The sequence below is a fragment of the Hippoglossus stenolepis genome, chromosome 20 (assembly GCF_022539355.2).
Source record: "Hippoglossus stenolepis isolate QCI-W04-F060 chromosome 20, HSTE1.2, whole genome shotgun sequence".
In the NCBI taxonomy this organism is placed as follows: Eukaryota; Metazoa; Chordata; class Actinopteri; order Pleuronectiformes; family Pleuronectidae; genus Hippoglossus; species Hippoglossus stenolepis.
The window spans coordinates 12410070-12426862 of record NC_061502.1 but is presented as its reverse complement, the minus strand read 5'-3'; the positions used below and the strand labels follow the sequence as shown (position 1 = coordinate 12426862).

The window sequence follows — 16793 nt, the reverse complement described above, 5'->3', positions numbered from 1 at the left end:
ATCATTACAGAGATGTTAAATGTCAAAAGCAATACTCTGATGATGTTGATAACCCTGGAGATGGTCAGGATAAAACTCTACAGTTCATACGCAGTTGGAAGCAAAGTTGTCCTAACTTACGCTTATCAGTGCAATTTTCTATTTGACAAATAAAAGTTCAACATTAAAATTTTCTGTTTGTCGGAACAATGTGAAATTAAGAAAAAATGATAAACAGAAAATCAGAAAGTCTTAATTTCTTCACTTTCATTTCACTCACACCTGGTGAATACACACAAACTCTTCCTCAAACACTCACTGAAGCCATGGTGACGGACAGGCTCGGCTGAGTAAACAAGCGGCCATAACTGTTTGTCTGGTGCTAATGATTTTAGCATGCGGTTAAGTTCCCGTGCACCACTGTCTCATACACACACGGTCACACACATTCCCGCACTTGCTGTTTGACCTTTTTCTGACACCAAACTCAGGCTTTCTTCATTTCTCTCTCCCCCTCTCTCTCTTTCTTCCGTTGCACTTCTGTCTGTTCAGCAGGCAGAGGTTACTGGGTAACTCCAGTCCTCCTCCCACCCCCCACCTCGCTTCTGTTCTTTCCATCTGACCTGCTCCATTGAAGCAGCTGGGATTCCTTCACACACACAATCACACACATACACACACCCTCCACAATCACACACATAAAATCTCACCTCCTTCCGAGTGCTCTCATTTAATCAGTGTGCACTTAAAGAAATGGTTGGCCTCCCTGTGCACACAGCTCACCAATCAACACCATATATTCTACAACCGAGTTTGGCCGATTGTCGTCAATGGAGGCAGCAAATACTTCTCTGTTCAATATGAAAGTCAATGAGCCCATCAACAGTATATTTGCATGATTGCTTGCAGAAGATGGCAGGTTTAAAATGATGCCTGGCTCAAGGGAGTGTCTGTCAATTTCTGGGAAAGATGTACTTTAAGCTCCAGGAGCACTTACAGCATTAGGGTGGGAAATTATATCAGAGTTCAAGTTCACAAAGAAAACCACTGCATTTTGTGTGTGTGTGTAGGCTGGGATATTCATCTCAATGAAAAGCAGAGGGGCCCTTTCTCTATAGGCCTCTCCTCCTTTGTGATCCATGAGAAAAACCAGAAAAGTCTGAGTGACAACCCTGCGAATACACCCTGAGCATGCACACGCACCATCACTAACAGAACAAGACCCGATTCTTTGTGTTTGTGTGTATTTTCTGCTTCACAAGCACATGTCTGCATATCCTAGCCTTGATGTGGCAACGCGTTTATTTGGGTTTTCTGTTGGAAACACCATGTAGCTGTGCTCTCGCAGCTTGACGTGTGTGAATGTGTACAAATCTGAGAGATGACTTTGAAAACGGGACCGACACAATGCTAACGTGGGCTGAGAATCGAGATGCTATCAAAAGCCAAACTTTGCACAAAGAAGGGCAGCGGGAAGAAGAGATGGGAAGCAAAGTTTGAGAGGTTCTTTGATGTGGTGGAGGCAGAGCCATTTTGCTGAGTAGTGATGCGAGCAGGGATAGAAAAGGCAGCGTTTAGAGGGACAAAAGAAACAGAGACAGAGAGAGGAGATAACGACAACTGCTGGGAGAGTTCGGGAATGAGCAGATGAGGCAAGAAGGGAGATAGATGGAGTGTGAATGCAAAACATCCATAGGCAGTCGATCAATAAAAACAGATACACACAGGAAAATAACAGATCCGCAAACACACACAAAGGCCCAGCAGGCTTGGCGCTCATGCCTAATTTTCTCTTCCCTGGCATCTGACCTGGGCGCTCCCTACTGACCCCCTTTGAAATTCAATCCAGGATAAAAGAGGAAGAAAGACAGTGAACCCGGATAGAGGTTATTACTGTGAGACTCTGTTTGAGCATGTGGACAGACACAACTGCATTAGAGCCTCGTCTGTACTGAAAAACAATGCTATGCACGTCGTCTTTGTGCCTCATTGAAACAAGAAGCGGTTAAGAAAAGCTTAAAAACAAAGACTAGGTCAACTAAGAGCAATAACAGCTGGAAGAGTGTGAACTGACAGGGAGGAGTGCAACCGTTAAATAAGACCTTCCTTTATGTTCATTCAACTAGAAAACCTTAACAGCCCCAATGTTAGTTTCAGCACAATAAAAGGCGGGCCACTATTAAGATGTACATGCCTGTTGAGCAGGGAGTTAAATGCTGTTATTTTACGAGCAAGTTGATTTGTACGACTCAGCTTTTGGTGCCATCGGAGAGGGTGGCGGTTTTGTTGCAGTCTTGAGGCGTTTTATGTCGCAGTCAGGGTGGATTTGTAGCCAACCGTCCATTTCCATCCTGGCAACAGGGCTTTAAATCATAGACAATCCAAACCCAGTGGCTTGTCACCCCCCCTGAAGTGGGCGAGACAATAAGCTGAAACTGAAACAGGCCTGTTGGACAGTGGAAAGGTTGGAGGTTGGCAGGACAACATTCCAGAGCATGTTTTTCCTGTTGTTTGGATGGGCTCAAGTTGGATAAATCAAATGTTTTTATCTCGTTTTAAAGACACAATAGCAGCATGGTTCTATGGATGGTAATGTCATTCAGCAGCAGGGTCTGTTGAGTCGTTTTAAGACATTACCTGTGGGTAAAACCCAGAGATATGTGCCATAGTTGAACAGCGATGGAGCAGGACAGCAAGCAGGTAAGACATTCAAAGGGTGGAACTTGGCTTAAACGCACAACATGTAAGTTCGGCCACAAGGGGGCTCAAATCAATAAGAAAAGACCTAGTTTCATGATGTGTGAAAAGGCATGGGAACATGGGAGTCTCCGTCATACGTCGTTTGACCTGGAAGTTCAAGCAGAGATGGGCAAAGCCACGGTTAAAAGGGGATATGCCGCAATTACGAGGCGACCAAAATGAAACCTGTAACCTTAAATAAAATTGGGGATTTCATCAATCCAGCAGTTTTCTTACCATCCAGTTATTCAGCTCATCCCTGATCTCTATTCAAACTACAGAAGCTGCGACACATGTCTGACATGCTATTAAAAAACCATTTCCCAGTGAAACCCACCATGCACTCACTGGTAGTGTCACATGAAGACAGACCCTTAGCAGACCTCAGACTACATTAAGAGCCATTACCATCCAGCCACGCTGTCTGCACTCATATTGACTCCTTGCCCTTCTCACTTTTCAGTGGAGTCTCCCAGGATCCGCCCAATTGATAAACCACAAGGCCTAAGTGTGTTTATGTGTGCGTGGGTACAGTCCCCATGTCCTATGCATGCTAATAGGACGTCTCATGGCTAGATTGCGTTATAATGGCTTACGGCAGGCTGACATCATTCTGCATTGCCTCTGGTTATTGTGCATGTGCGGATGTATGGCCTGCAGCTGTTTGCACAATCTACTGCACTTAGACAACAGACCTTGTTACAAATACTAATCTCGACCGTAAAGGCCTGAAAGACCTTTATTATATCTTGGCACCCTTTATCTTTTTTGCTTTGTTTCTGCTTTTGACAAATATACATGCTCTTGCCCATATAGGTTAAATGACAACACATGTGCCTATAGTCTACATGCATACAAGCATGTAACCATGAACAACTTACTATCCACAAGCAAGTCCTGGGATGTAGGGATGCCTGCACATATTACATTATGGTTGCTGCCATGCTAGTTTCCTGACCTACATTTCAGCACCAGGGTTGTCTGTTCCTCTCTCCTAAGGGCCAGTGTGTGTAAGTGTATGCGTGTGTGTTTCCTCCCTCCTGTTCATAGCACCACAACATCATTAATCCAATTTTATAATTAACTTCACATACAAAAATGCCATAAATCTGACACAAATAAACACAAACGACACACCGTGGAGTGCTCTGATTTGTGTGTGTGCGTGTGCGTTTATACAAAACCACAGTTCAGAGCCCCACACAGAAAAACTCACAACTGGCTTAATTAAAAGTGTGATGTGATTAACGTCCAAGCTGGGATAGTGACATAAATCAATGGGTAGCAGCTGGAATATTACTTCTTTTACTTTAATAATATGATTCATTAGCATCAATATTTCACTGCATATTTTACACTGAAGGCTTTCAGCTTACAACACAGTAAAAATTGATTCACCAAGACTACGGTAGTGTTAGTTTAAAACAGGTCAGGTAATGAATATTCCTTGTTTTTATGCAGCCAAACACATGCACGAGCTTGTGAAAGGTATATTATACAGCAGTGTGTCGCCTCTGCTGTTACCAGTAGTCTGGTGCTCAGGCTGCTGACGACAGGGTCTTGTCTGATTTAGACACAGTAGCACAGACTGAGCTAATTTAGGTTAAGTGCCTCCAGTGGCTCAAGGGCACAAAGCAACAAGCCACCTGGGGCGAACCAGCCTGTGTGTGTGTGTGTGTGTGTGTGTGTGTGTGTGTGTGTGTGTGTCTGTGCATCAGACTAAGGGGATACCAAAGGGAAGTGGGTTAAATTCATATGTGGTTATCCACAGTTATCCACTGCAGCAAAATTGACACTATGGCGTTTGACCTATTTCCCACATTGCACCTCCCTTCTCATCAGCAACAACAGTAGGTCATTTGGGGTAGGGGAGGGGTCGCAACGCCAACGCATCCAATCAACAAGCAGAAATGCAACCGATCGCCCAATGAACACAAATATGTACAGTAGGAAGCGAGCAAGACGATGAGCCTCGAGGTGATGGCACGACCAGGAGGTCAGATTTGAAGTCGGATGCGAGTTCTGGTGGTTGATATTGATTAGTGTATTTAACCAATACAATTACAATGCATCATTGCATTTGGCTCCGTTCATGAGGCCTAATCATTGATCCATTCTTCTATTTGTTTGCTGGAGAACTAGGAGTCTAAAAATGAGATTACAGTGACATTTTTGTAAATGGGCAGACAAGGCAGCTTTGTTTACAAATTTGAGGCAAGTTTAATGCAAATGATTAACTTGCATAAAAGTGCAGCTATTCATGAACCTTGCAATTCAGTGTTCATTGTGGTGACGCTCATACACAAACTTGAGCAATCATGAGTCAGTCTCGTTTTTATAACATCAAATACTGAAATGACAAACCATCTGGAAGAAAAAATTATTTGACGTTTACTTTCACTTATTAGTTTGGTCCATGTCCCATCAACTAACATGGAGGAGGCAGGGTTTATGATTTATACTGCAGCCAGGTCTCAGGTGGGGGTCAGGTAACTTTGGCTTCACTTTTGGGGAGTTGTCATGGCGTCCATCTTATTAAACGGTCTATGGTTTTTTGCTGATCTAGTTTATACGACTCGTACTAGCAAGACGAAGATGGAAATAAAATAAGAGTAAAATTCTGAGTAATTTCAAGAACAATACGAAAAACATCTTCACTTCTAGCCCAGCGTCATATTATACTACGCAACAGCACCAGTCTTCAGGCGAACCATTGGCACTGAAATATAAAGAAGAGTATAATCATCGTCAGACTGTGATAATGTATTGATCCTCTCTACAATGAGCATGTGTGTAATCCGAGTGTCAAGATAGAGATAGAGGGTTAAACATGTCTCAGGAAAGGCTTAGTGCTCAGAGGATGTCGTAGATCAGTATCATCTGTGAAACATACACACACACCCACACCCACACACACACACACATACTGATTGGTGTGAGTGTCATCTGATTTATCAAACACACTGTGGGTTGCAGTTTGCAGAGTTTGTGTATGTGTGCACACGTCATGCATCTATTACACCCGGGTTCCTTTATTGATAATCCGATGCTGAGACCTCGTCTGGAAAAGGCATAGGACCCCAAATCCACTTAAACCCCACCCCACCTGCCCTCTCCCCCTCCCGGTCCATCTCTCCATCCCTCCCCCTTCTGTCACATTTGAGCAATAATGGATAGAAGAATAGCAAGAGCAGACCTCACTTGGATGTATTGAGTGCAGCCTCCTAATGGGCCCCCGGGGAAACAAGACTCGCTCCGTGATCAAATACTCCCAAAATTTAGGACCGCCATTATGCCAGATTAAATTCCTCGTGTCACATCACATGTTGCTTTTTTGGCGTAGATAAATGCGGGTGTAGTGTCTAATGGCAAATAATTAAATCCTAATTCTATTTGGTAATTACCATAATCACATAAATATGTTAATTTAGTCTCACACATTAAAGCATTGTGTGTGCTGTAAGTTAATTTTCTAAATTGGTTGAAACGAATGATTAACAGATGATCAATGTTTAAACTAAAAACACTAGAAGCACTTTCCTCCACTGACTGAGACTGACTCCCTCTGCTTCTCTGTGTTATTACGCCCCCTTGTGGGGGAAATGAGCAACAAGTATATCAAACATGACTGTTTTTCCAATGTCTTCTCTTTAGAAAGGGTTCACAACAGTTTAGGAATTTAGTTTCTGACACAAACAAAAAATAATCAGAGTAAAATTGTTGTCAGGCCACGCTCCCCTGTGGTTTTACAAGCAAATGAAACGGCAGTAGCTTAATTTCCTTTGCAATTCCCTTCTTTTTTGTCTCTAACCCTAATCCGTCTTCGCATTTAGAGTCGAATAGAGAGGTTGCCATGGTGACGATAACTCATTAATGAGACAGATTTAAAGAGGCTCTTAAAATCACTTTCTCTCCTCTCCCTCCCTCCTCTCTGTCCTTTTATAATCAGTCTCTATGGGGGTACGTGAGCATTTTTCAGAGGCTCGGCTTTGGCTTAATGGAAACTCCAGCTGATTGGGACATAAAGGGGCCTGTGGCTGAGGAGCAGGCTGGAAGGAGGCGCCTCGGGCCTGAGTACAAGGTGGAGGAGCAAAGGGGGTTTGTGCCTGATAAAGAAAGCTGGAGTGGAAAAAAGTTCGAAGGTGTAGAAAGAAGTGTCATGACCAGTTGAAAAGTTTAATTTGTTTGTTTGGAAAAGAGTGGTGCACATCATTGGAGGCTTATAGGACATGAAAATAAATGTAAAATATTATAATTTCTTCAAAAAAAAAATCAATTACATTTATAAATAAATAATAATTGTATTCATGACCAGACATGATTGAATATAACATAAAAGGGCCTCAGTGAACTATTTTTATTATCAAATTCTCTCTTAACTTTTTTCTGATTGTTGTTAATGTGTAAAAACTTGGGCCATGATTTCCCAGAGGTCCGAACAATTATTTTACTGAACCTCAGCAGAAATCAAACAAATCAATGCTACATTTCTTTCTTGATGTTTTCTTTGGGCGACAGTAGATTTTCTTTGCAGTATAGTAAAGTAGAAGTCAGGAATGTGACTGTGTGCAGACGGGGAGCAGACTGGTCAGCGGGACACACACGACCAGAAACCTCAGAGGACCAGACTTAAAGCAGCATGAGGTGGAAAAAAGCTCCTTGTAATAACAGAGCTCATTAGAGAAATGAGCTGTGACTGAGGCTGGCGCAGCCATGAAGCGCTCAAACATACTTATCCTGCACTACAGCACAATTAGATCTTTCAATTAGATTGACTCACTCACAACAAGACCACTGTTGAACCGAATTCGGGGTAAAAAAGAGGCCAAAAGCTGTTGCTGTGGAGCAAACACAGGCCAGATAAATTACATTTGTTTTCTCAATCTGTTTGGCATTTTGAGAATTTTCCAGACAAACCTTTCCTCTCAGCACGTTCTGTTTTTCCATTTATGTTACAGCTTATCACGAGTGTTTGTTGGATACGATGGAAGAAACTGCCATGTTTTTGTCAATGTGTGTTTTGTGCAGTTGCCAATGAGACAAATAGATGTCACTTGACTGTGTGCTAAGTTATCAGATCAAAAGAGGGAACGTGAAGGACGCACACACACAGGTTTGCGCAGCTATCCTTATCAGGACTTTGCATAGACTTCCGTTCATTGTGTACAGCCTAACCAAAACTGGATCCCTAACCTTAACCAGGACCTCAGAAATTAAGTTTTGCCTCAGTACGACCAGGCTTTGGTCTCCATAAGGTCTGCTGGTCCTGAGTTAGTCAGTGTTTAACCTTTTAAAAAGGGCCTAAAAAGGTAACACAAATGAGTACACACACACGCACACACTTTCAACAATCCTAAAAGATCTTTTTCTTGTTCTCCCAGTGTGGGAGCCACACCATGCAGTACATGAACCTAACCTCCAGGAGGCTCTCTATGCCAACAGGAACACACTGCACACATTTGGATGGTAATTGAGTGAGACAAAAGAAAGACAGAAAGTATAAGATTAGGAGGAAACCAAAAGTATGATGTTTTTTTTTATTTTGGTAAGTGTAGGTAGGATAAGTTCATTATTAAACTGACCAATCCTCTCTCAGCTCTTTGCATCTCTCTCCTCTGTCACATTTAGTCAATGGGAAGATAAATGTCTCCATAGATTCCAGTGATTATCTGGCTCTTGTGTCCTTAAGTGACAATCAAACCATTAAATAAAACTCAATTGTACACATATGGGGCTCGGAGGCTCTATTACACCTGATCCCTCCAGAAATAAACACTGCTCGCCCTGAATACCCCCCCCTCCGCCTCCTTCATCGCTTCTAGTCTCCCAAATGAAAAGCCAGCTGTGCCCAGACCCACTCTATTAATCTGACCACATTATCTGTTACAACAATTCTTCAAGCAAACGACACACTCGTGCTGAAAGATAAAACCACGTCCCTGGAAAATACAAATACAAGCTATGGCTTCCTACTGCAACCACTGTGTGACATCTGGCCTGATTTAAATGACAAAATTGGGATTTTGACTGAAAGCGTCTGGTTTTTATTATTTCTAATATTTAAATTTAATTTGACGAATGATATGGTATTCTATGAGGGGAAAAAAAGAAACCCAGACTTCCTTGGCTTATGGAAAACCTATTAAACAAAGAGCATTAAAAAGAAATGTGAGAATTGTAAGTAAGTACTTGAAAGTATAAAACCACCAATCATACAGTGCTGTGCTTTACTTATACAAGCAGCTGTAGCTTTGTCAGTAATGAACAGAAGAATAAGAAGCCTAACAACATATACAGGGTTTCTGCAGGTTAGGGTTAAATTTAACACATTTTGAGACAATAATGAATCAAATTTGAGACAGATGTCAACTACCAAAAAACGTATTTTAAAGTGAGACGGAAGCAGAGTTAAATGGCCGCTAACATATTTCGGACCTACCTGAATATATATAAGACTGTAGTATGTAACAGATTTAAGACTTTAAAAAGTAAAATTCAGTTTTAGTTTACTTGATTATAATAATCTAAACACATTTCATAAATCAATTTCAGTCAGTTTTCAAGGAAAAATAGAAAACCTTCTAAAGTAGATAGATGATTTGTAACACACTTAGCGGATGATTGGTGCGACAAAACCAGCTAATTTACCTGATAAATGTTCTGAGGCAAGACAATAAATGGATTGCAGCTATGGACAAAGAAAAAACGTGACAGCAACACAAACTAACACAGCCATAGACGTATAAACACAATAGACACACACAGGCAGGCGCACAACTCGATTAGCCCTCAATATTTGTCAGTGACGGCTTCATTAGCCGTTGGTCACACATGATGGAAGAGCACCTGTTCAGCCAATCAGAAACCATCCATTACCTTTTAGGCCTTTAACAAGCTGAGCAGTCTCCGTCTGTTAGACACAGAGAAAGCTATTACCCACCAATTATTACCCTTCACCTCTTATTTTCTATCCAAATGAATGTCTACAGGGATGTGGACGACTGCACTGCCGCCGCTTGTATATTCAAACAAGCAGACATGCGCTTACTCACACACACACAAACCAGGTTGAGGATTTAATCAATGAAAACAGGGATCAAGAGGGAGACAGAGATGGAGATTGAGTCAGACAGAGTGGCTTTGAAGGAAAACACTGCCTTAACCCATTTTACAGTTGAGTGAGCCTAACCAACCACTGACCCCCTGTTCACAAAAGTGAGTGTGTGTGTGTGTGTGTGTGTGTGTGTGTGTGTGTGTGTGTGTGTGTGTGTGTGTGTGTGTGTGTGTGTGTGTGTGTGTGTGTGTGGTTGTGTGTGTGGTTGTGTGTGTGTGTGTGTGTGTGTGTGTGTGTGTGTGTGTGTGTGTGTGTGTGTGTGTGTGTGTGTGTGTGTGTGTGTGTGCATGTGTGTGGGGGAAATCCTCTTCTTTTCTCCATCTCATTAAGCTGTGTGTCATGCTTTTTACTCCATTGTCCTGCTACTGGGGGTTTCATGCACATTCAGGACTAAGTGTGCACTTGTCTTTACTCATCTGTGTTCGAGAGTGTGTGAGTGAAGGTGTAAGCCGCGAAAGGGCCACTAACGAATCTCATTTTAATGGTGTTCCACCTCAGCCAAATTCCCTTAATCAAAGAGGAGACCAACACTGTCCTGAACTTAAATCCAGAGTTTTGGGAAATGGGGCAGATATTTAGAATAACTTGAAACAACTCTTGTTTGGTTGTTTTCTCTCTCAAAACATTTTGAAGATGAGATTAAGAAACAGACTTTATCGACAGGACTTTGGCTTCAGCTGCGTAAGATGGCAGCGTTTGTATCCAGGATATTTTAGCTTGATCTCTGATTAGTGGAAGGACCTGGAGACACGTCGTTCATCTTTATATACAGTAAAGTCTACGGGGAGAACAAGCAATAGCCAAGCATGTGAGGGACATGGTAACACAAACTCAGATCCGCTTACATTAACTGGATCACAAAACAGAATGCTGGTTAGCTCCACCTGCAATGGACCAGATATCTCTGAGCGATATGTTATATTTGTGTCTGAATCGGAAATGGTAACAAAGAGCCGAAGCCCCCTCCTCCCACTGCCAATTATATTACCCTAACTGATTTTCAGCATTGCTTCCTCACATAAATGCAACCAATCCATTTCATTTGGTCTCATCTAGTTACTCTACAGGCCTGTCCTCCATCAGGTGCTGCTCCCCGGGGAGCCATTGGCACTGACAGGTCGATAACCGGACCTGCCTTCCCACAAAAGGATTACTGGGGGATCTGGTGGAACAGCTGCTCCACCTCTAAACTGATATAAACTAAAGAAGGATGGCAGAAGAAGCCAAGGGACACAGAGGTGATGCCGTTTCAATTCTACTAAAAGAAAAATAAATCAGATTTATTCAGATAAGTGTAGGATCAGGTGGAAAACGGAAAGATATGAGGATAAAAGCAAGAGGTACAGCAAGCATTCAGGAAGATGGAAACAAATATACATACATTAAGTATTAGCAAAACTCCATTTTGTGCATGTTTGTGTGTATGAGGGTCGTCTGATCATCAGTGCATGAACGCAGAGTGACAGGGAGGTTGATTCAACCTACAGAGCCCAGACAATGCTGCACCCATGGCGGCGACATCTTGAGCTGTCACGGCACGTTAGCCAAAGCAGGCGTGAGGACAGGCCATGCTCGTCTGGCAGAGTATTGTTACGCTAAATGCACGGGAATAAGGGATTTGGTTTTAGATAAGCATACATGCAGAAGGACATTAGCAGTTAGTAGATAAGTGGATGGATAGACGGTGAGTCAAATTGGGATAATAACAGTAAACAAAAGTTAGAAAAGTTGTTTTACTAGGAAGGCCCTGCTTCTCTGATTAACTTAACTCAATTTTAACATTGAGCTTGGTATTCATACATCTCTGGAAGTATAAGCAGTCACTAATATGTCAAAAATAACCGTATAAAAAAGAAAGAAGCAGCATTTCTTTCAGCCACTCTTTTATCCTTCAGCGCTCTCTCTTATCTCCCTGATGGCTCCTTTATGTAGTGGCAGAGGTGAAAGTGGGTCACCTCCACAACCCCAGCGGTGTCAGCTCCATCACCCCCATACTGTCAGCTCTGTTACACTTCCCTGCAGGCCTGGCCCATCACCTCCAGCTGCTAGCTATTGTGTCCCGTTCCCAAGGGTGACCATCCTCAGGATATTCTACTGTCCCTAAAGAGAATAAATCTTCTTGGTGCAAGCATGCATATACACATACACAATCGCATCGTGCCAACACAAGAGGCTATACTGATGATATGTGCAAGTAATATGAGCAAGAGTGATGAATGCTTGCCCATGCACAGTAGGAAGGTCTTTAAATATGCATATAAGAGAGGAGAAACGACCTAGAATGGCATAGAGTAGAGCACATATACCTCCGTCAAGGCCCAACCGTCTTGTTAAATTCAAATCAAGCTGCACCCAAATTGAATGGGTTCTTCCCTGACCTATACCGCATCACCAAGTTTCGTGATAATCCTTTGAGTTGCTTACAAACCATCCCACCGACAAATGGACAGGGGTGAAAACATAATTGTACCATAGACATAAGTAAGTAATACGTAACGTGTTGTTATTGTGATGTATTTAGGAATTAGCGGCAGTATTCATGAAAGCGTTTCTCTGAGGTTCATCCTGTTCCTGCCTTCAGGACCCTCCGCCAATCCACCAGAGGCCAAAGGTCACAGAGGTCACAAAGCCCCAATCTGCGTTTGATGCAGCATGGGACACCCAGCCAAATACACACACACACATACATTTGCTGACACAAAGACAGACGGCACAGATCACCTGAGTTACAAGGGGGATGGAAATCACCTAATAAGAAGAGACAAAGCCCAGCTTGAGAAAAGCCTCAACTGCTAGTGCTGTGACTCTCTGGCACTGTGACATACAGCGGGTAATTATTTCCCACAGACTGTTCAGGTGACTTAAGCACACTCTGCAGGAGCTTGTTTCCCAGCCAAAACAAATACCACAAACATTACTGGAGCAAAACAGCAATATGGTGTCATGTTAAGGACTCTAAGTCTTACTAAGAGGCTCCTAGAGACCACTACCTGGGAAGTCCTGCTCTAAAGTTGTGGGCAGGATCCCAGTGATCAGAGCGTCTATGAGCTGCTGTCTTTTAATGAAAGAGATGCTGTCCAATCTAGAGCTAAATCCAAAGCTGCGCAAAACCAAGCTTATTTGTACGAACACCAAAACTCTGAGCAAACAAACTCAACAGCAGATAATCTGTTCTGCTCTCTAGTCTGTACCTTTTCCATCCTGGTAGGTTTGTGTTTTCCCAGGTGAGCCTTTGGTGTTGGGTCCAAGCATTGGTTTGGGTGTCCACAGAGAGTCCGGCTTCTGGTGCACCTTTGACACTGATAGCAGGCGTTTGCGAAGGCAGCCCTCTGTCCTGGCGGGCCTGGGGCCGGCGAAGGCCTCGGACTGGAGGCTGTTCCCCATCTTGTTGGCGGGCTTAAAGGAGCACAGAGTTCTCTTCTCGCTGGGGGGGTCCACATAGCAGGCGCTGTGCCAGCAGCTGACCACCGGCCCCGAGGAGAGGCAGTGCACGTATGTGATCATCACCGCCTAAGACCTAACCCCCCCTACACCCACCACCCACCCTTGCCTGCTCTATCCAGGATCCAACTCCTCCTCTTTCTTGAACAGCCCTCTCCCTCTCTCTCTGGACCCTCCACTTGAGGTGATGGGGTGCCTGTGAAGGGTTTGTGTGTAGGAGACCTCCCCCTTGCTCCCAAACCCTCAATAGGCGTCCCCCTCTCTGCAGGAAGATAGGACAGGGGTTTGCAACCCACGGGGGACAGAATCCCCCTCTGTCTCCTCCTCAATCTCCTCCTCCTGTTTTTGTCCTTACTCTCCCACTCTCAGGGGATCCTATTGACTTGCATTAATTTGCCTGACAAAGGGAGGCTATGCACAGTGTTAGATTACAAGATTTAACTCCAGAACAAATATTCCAAAGAACTATTTCAGCATAAGGCTATTATCTTGCATATAACATATTCCGCATGGCGTTTTGTTGGCTCTCTGGTGGACACCCTGGCAGCTTGTCAAAACAGGACCCAAGACTGACCACAAGACATTTCAAGAATACTCCAAAGATGCAAAAATAAGGTTGAAAAAACAAAGGGCAGTTCCTTATTGGAAATACCTGTGGTCAAAGCCTGTTTTTGTCCTTTGAAATGACCCAGAAGAAACCACCACAAATTGTGCAAAATAAGATCCCAAAAAAAAGTCAAGAAACAATCCTGCCTTTAAAAGAATTCATGCACTTAGATGGTGAGGGCCTTGTTTGGTAAAATAGAGGTGAGAAACATCAGTCAAGATGTCAGCATCTGAGAGCATCCTTCTTCATCTTCCTCCCTCAGGAAAGACAGAACAGTGAAATTGTCCAGTGGCGTCCACATGGCCTCTCCCCCTCAACTCCTCCTCCTCCCTCTCTCCCTTGCTCCTCAACGCTGCCGCTCTAATCTGTAAACCCAGATTATCCAGCCTCCAGCCCCTTGCCTCTCATTGTGGCCGACACAAACACACGCACGCGAAAACACAGATGGACACCAGGTTGCAGATAATTAACTACATCACCACCAGTGCTCAGATGTGTGGAAGTTCAAGACGACTTGGCGTGTTGTGTGTCAGCTGGTTAACTCGGATGACGCAAACTGAAGTGTGAAGAACACATGTGCATGTGGACCAAATAACCAAACTACCGCCTCGGGTTCGTCCTCGGCCTGATTGGTGTTCTAGAGCGCAGAAACATATGCACCATAATGCTTTGAAGCGGGCAAATCACAAGCAGCAGAGACACGTTTTGACACAGCTTTGATGAATTTAATTGGAGTTAAAGCTGCAGAGCAGGGCACAGATGGGACGAGAGGTAATACCTGATCGTCAACATAGACAGATGTAAGCACAGCGGACACCAGATAAAAAAGATAAGAGGCGTATAGAGAGATACACAGATTAGCGAACATCATGAGTTGTCACGAGCGGTAAAAACCTGCCAGGTGAGCAGGATACTTAAATCAGCTGGGATGTGAGGTAGATTGAGTTTAATGGTATGCTCAGTTTAAAAGACTACAAGACGAGTAGAGGGGAAGACGCGACAAAACTCAAGGTACATAAAGCTCAGACATTCAATTCAATAAAAAGAGGTAATAAAGCATTATAAAAATGTAATAGGTACAATAAAGTACTTAAATACTAAAAGGAAATGTCTCCATCTGGTGGTGGCTAACACATGCACCATGGATCACACTACAGCACTCTATATGTGAACTCAAATACAAGTACGCTCATAAATCTATTGCAGCTTTTTAAGCCGGAGCAGATAGCCAGCGGCAAAAAACAAGCCAATACCGATGGTTATCATTTCCACAGCCCGGCAACTCAGCCAACACACAATCTGATTACAAAACCAAAACCACTGCACAGCACACACACCCACACACAGAACATAAAACCACTGCACAGCACACACACCAACACACAGAACATAATAGACAAACCACTATACACACACACACACACACACACACACACACACATTTTAAACACTGTGCAGACACACGTAGCCAAAAGATTCTGGTTGTGGCCTCAATTGCACTTAAAACTGTTGTTGCCCCTTTATGCAGAGACACAGTGGGACATCCAGTTCACACAGAAATGTACAGTCATGTAGAGCTAAATGCATAATAGCACCATGACATCACAACAGGGGGGTGTTTTTACAATGACACACACGTACAAACATACATTATTGGCAGGTACGCGTTTGTGGTGGTGACAGTCATGCGTGAACATATACTCTCAGACTCCACTGTGTATGGGTGTGTGCACGTGTGTCTGGGATTGTGAGGAGGGGGGAAGCTGAAGCGGAAGGCTTTGGGAGAGGGACAATGGTAACCATAGTTATGCGTAGGTCTGAATGGAGTGTGAGGAGCACCTGCATGCTGGGTTAGTCCTCTGCCTCGGGAAGTCATCTACTGATCCACAGGGAGTCGGCCATTGTCTTCGCACAACAAAACTTTCCCAGCTTTGTCCCCGGAAACATTGTGGCTTAAAACTCTCCTACGAAGAAACTTTGCCTTCTGATAAAACTACAGTGAGACCCCATTTGTTACTTTGAGGCATCTTTCTACACTTTCCAAATCAGCCACTGTTTTCGAAGCTCTTCTCAGAGGACAACAGTTTCACTGGAGTCCTGACAGGGTCCACTCACAGGTGACTAGAAGTTCACCACATGTTTACCTATAAAGAGTCAGACAAGTTTACAGAGGTCAACTTCTCACCCAGGGTTCCCTCTCAAAGTCTAATTTATAAGTCTGTATAGTTGACTAACGCAAAAATAGACATTACCTTGTGGATGGCGGCTGTATAGGTCAACCTGCCTCCTCCATGTTAGCAGATGGGACATGAGCCAAACTAAAAAGTTGAAGTGCACATTGAATTAACTTTCCTCAAAGATGGTTTCTGTCATTTTAAGTAGTTCTTATCACACTGATATATGTACATCCAAATGCAATTTTTTCTGGTGAGTTTGGTTAAAATTAGTTATTTGAAGCAATCGGAGAAAAACATCATGATTGACAGCTGAGACAGACTCGCAGTTGGTCGAGTGCGTGTTTTGGCGCAACCTCGCTACCCCGGCTCCATCCCCTGATAACTACTGTGCAGACTCTGGCTCAAAATCATTACTGGAGAGTGGGAGGAAGTGGAGATGTGTCGTCCATCTTTATATACAGTTTATGATATAGACATATAAATATGACACTAATCACTACAGTAAAAAGTGGCCTTCTTTGCAAAGCTTTAACATCCAGCCATGCTGTGGTATTTCACATTGAATAAAGTTTGATGTTGTCGAATTAAATTCCAAGTTAAAGTGGTTTTAGAAGCGAGCTACAGATTCTGTCTGCATTTCCACACCATTCTTCTGTCCTTGTCGCTCCTCTGGAGATAAGCAGCCTGCCACAACGGGTGTGAGAACATCCATCAACACCGCTACCCACAAGGCCAG

General features: G+C 43.4%; 1 protein-coding gene across 8 annotated transcripts in view; it reads right to left on the bottom strand.

Moving 5' to 3' along the window:
* The window catches only part of nhsl1b (NHS-like 1b), a 96367-nt gene that overhangs the window by 26826 nt on the left and 52748 nt on the right, over positions 1 to 16793 (bottom strand). For 2 of the 8 annotated variants that reach the window (XM_035143838.2, XM_047338035.1), the window contains exon 1: positions 13024 to 14156. The exons of the other annotated variants lie outside the window; for them this stretch is intronic. In XM_035143838.2, coding sequence (XP_034999729.2) covers positions 13024 to 13336 — 313 coding nt within the window. In that variant the 5' untranslated portion in view covers positions 13337 to 14156. Of the gene's footprint in view, positions 1 to 13023; positions 14157 to 16793 lie in introns of those variants that run through there. 8 annotated transcript variants of the gene reach the window in all.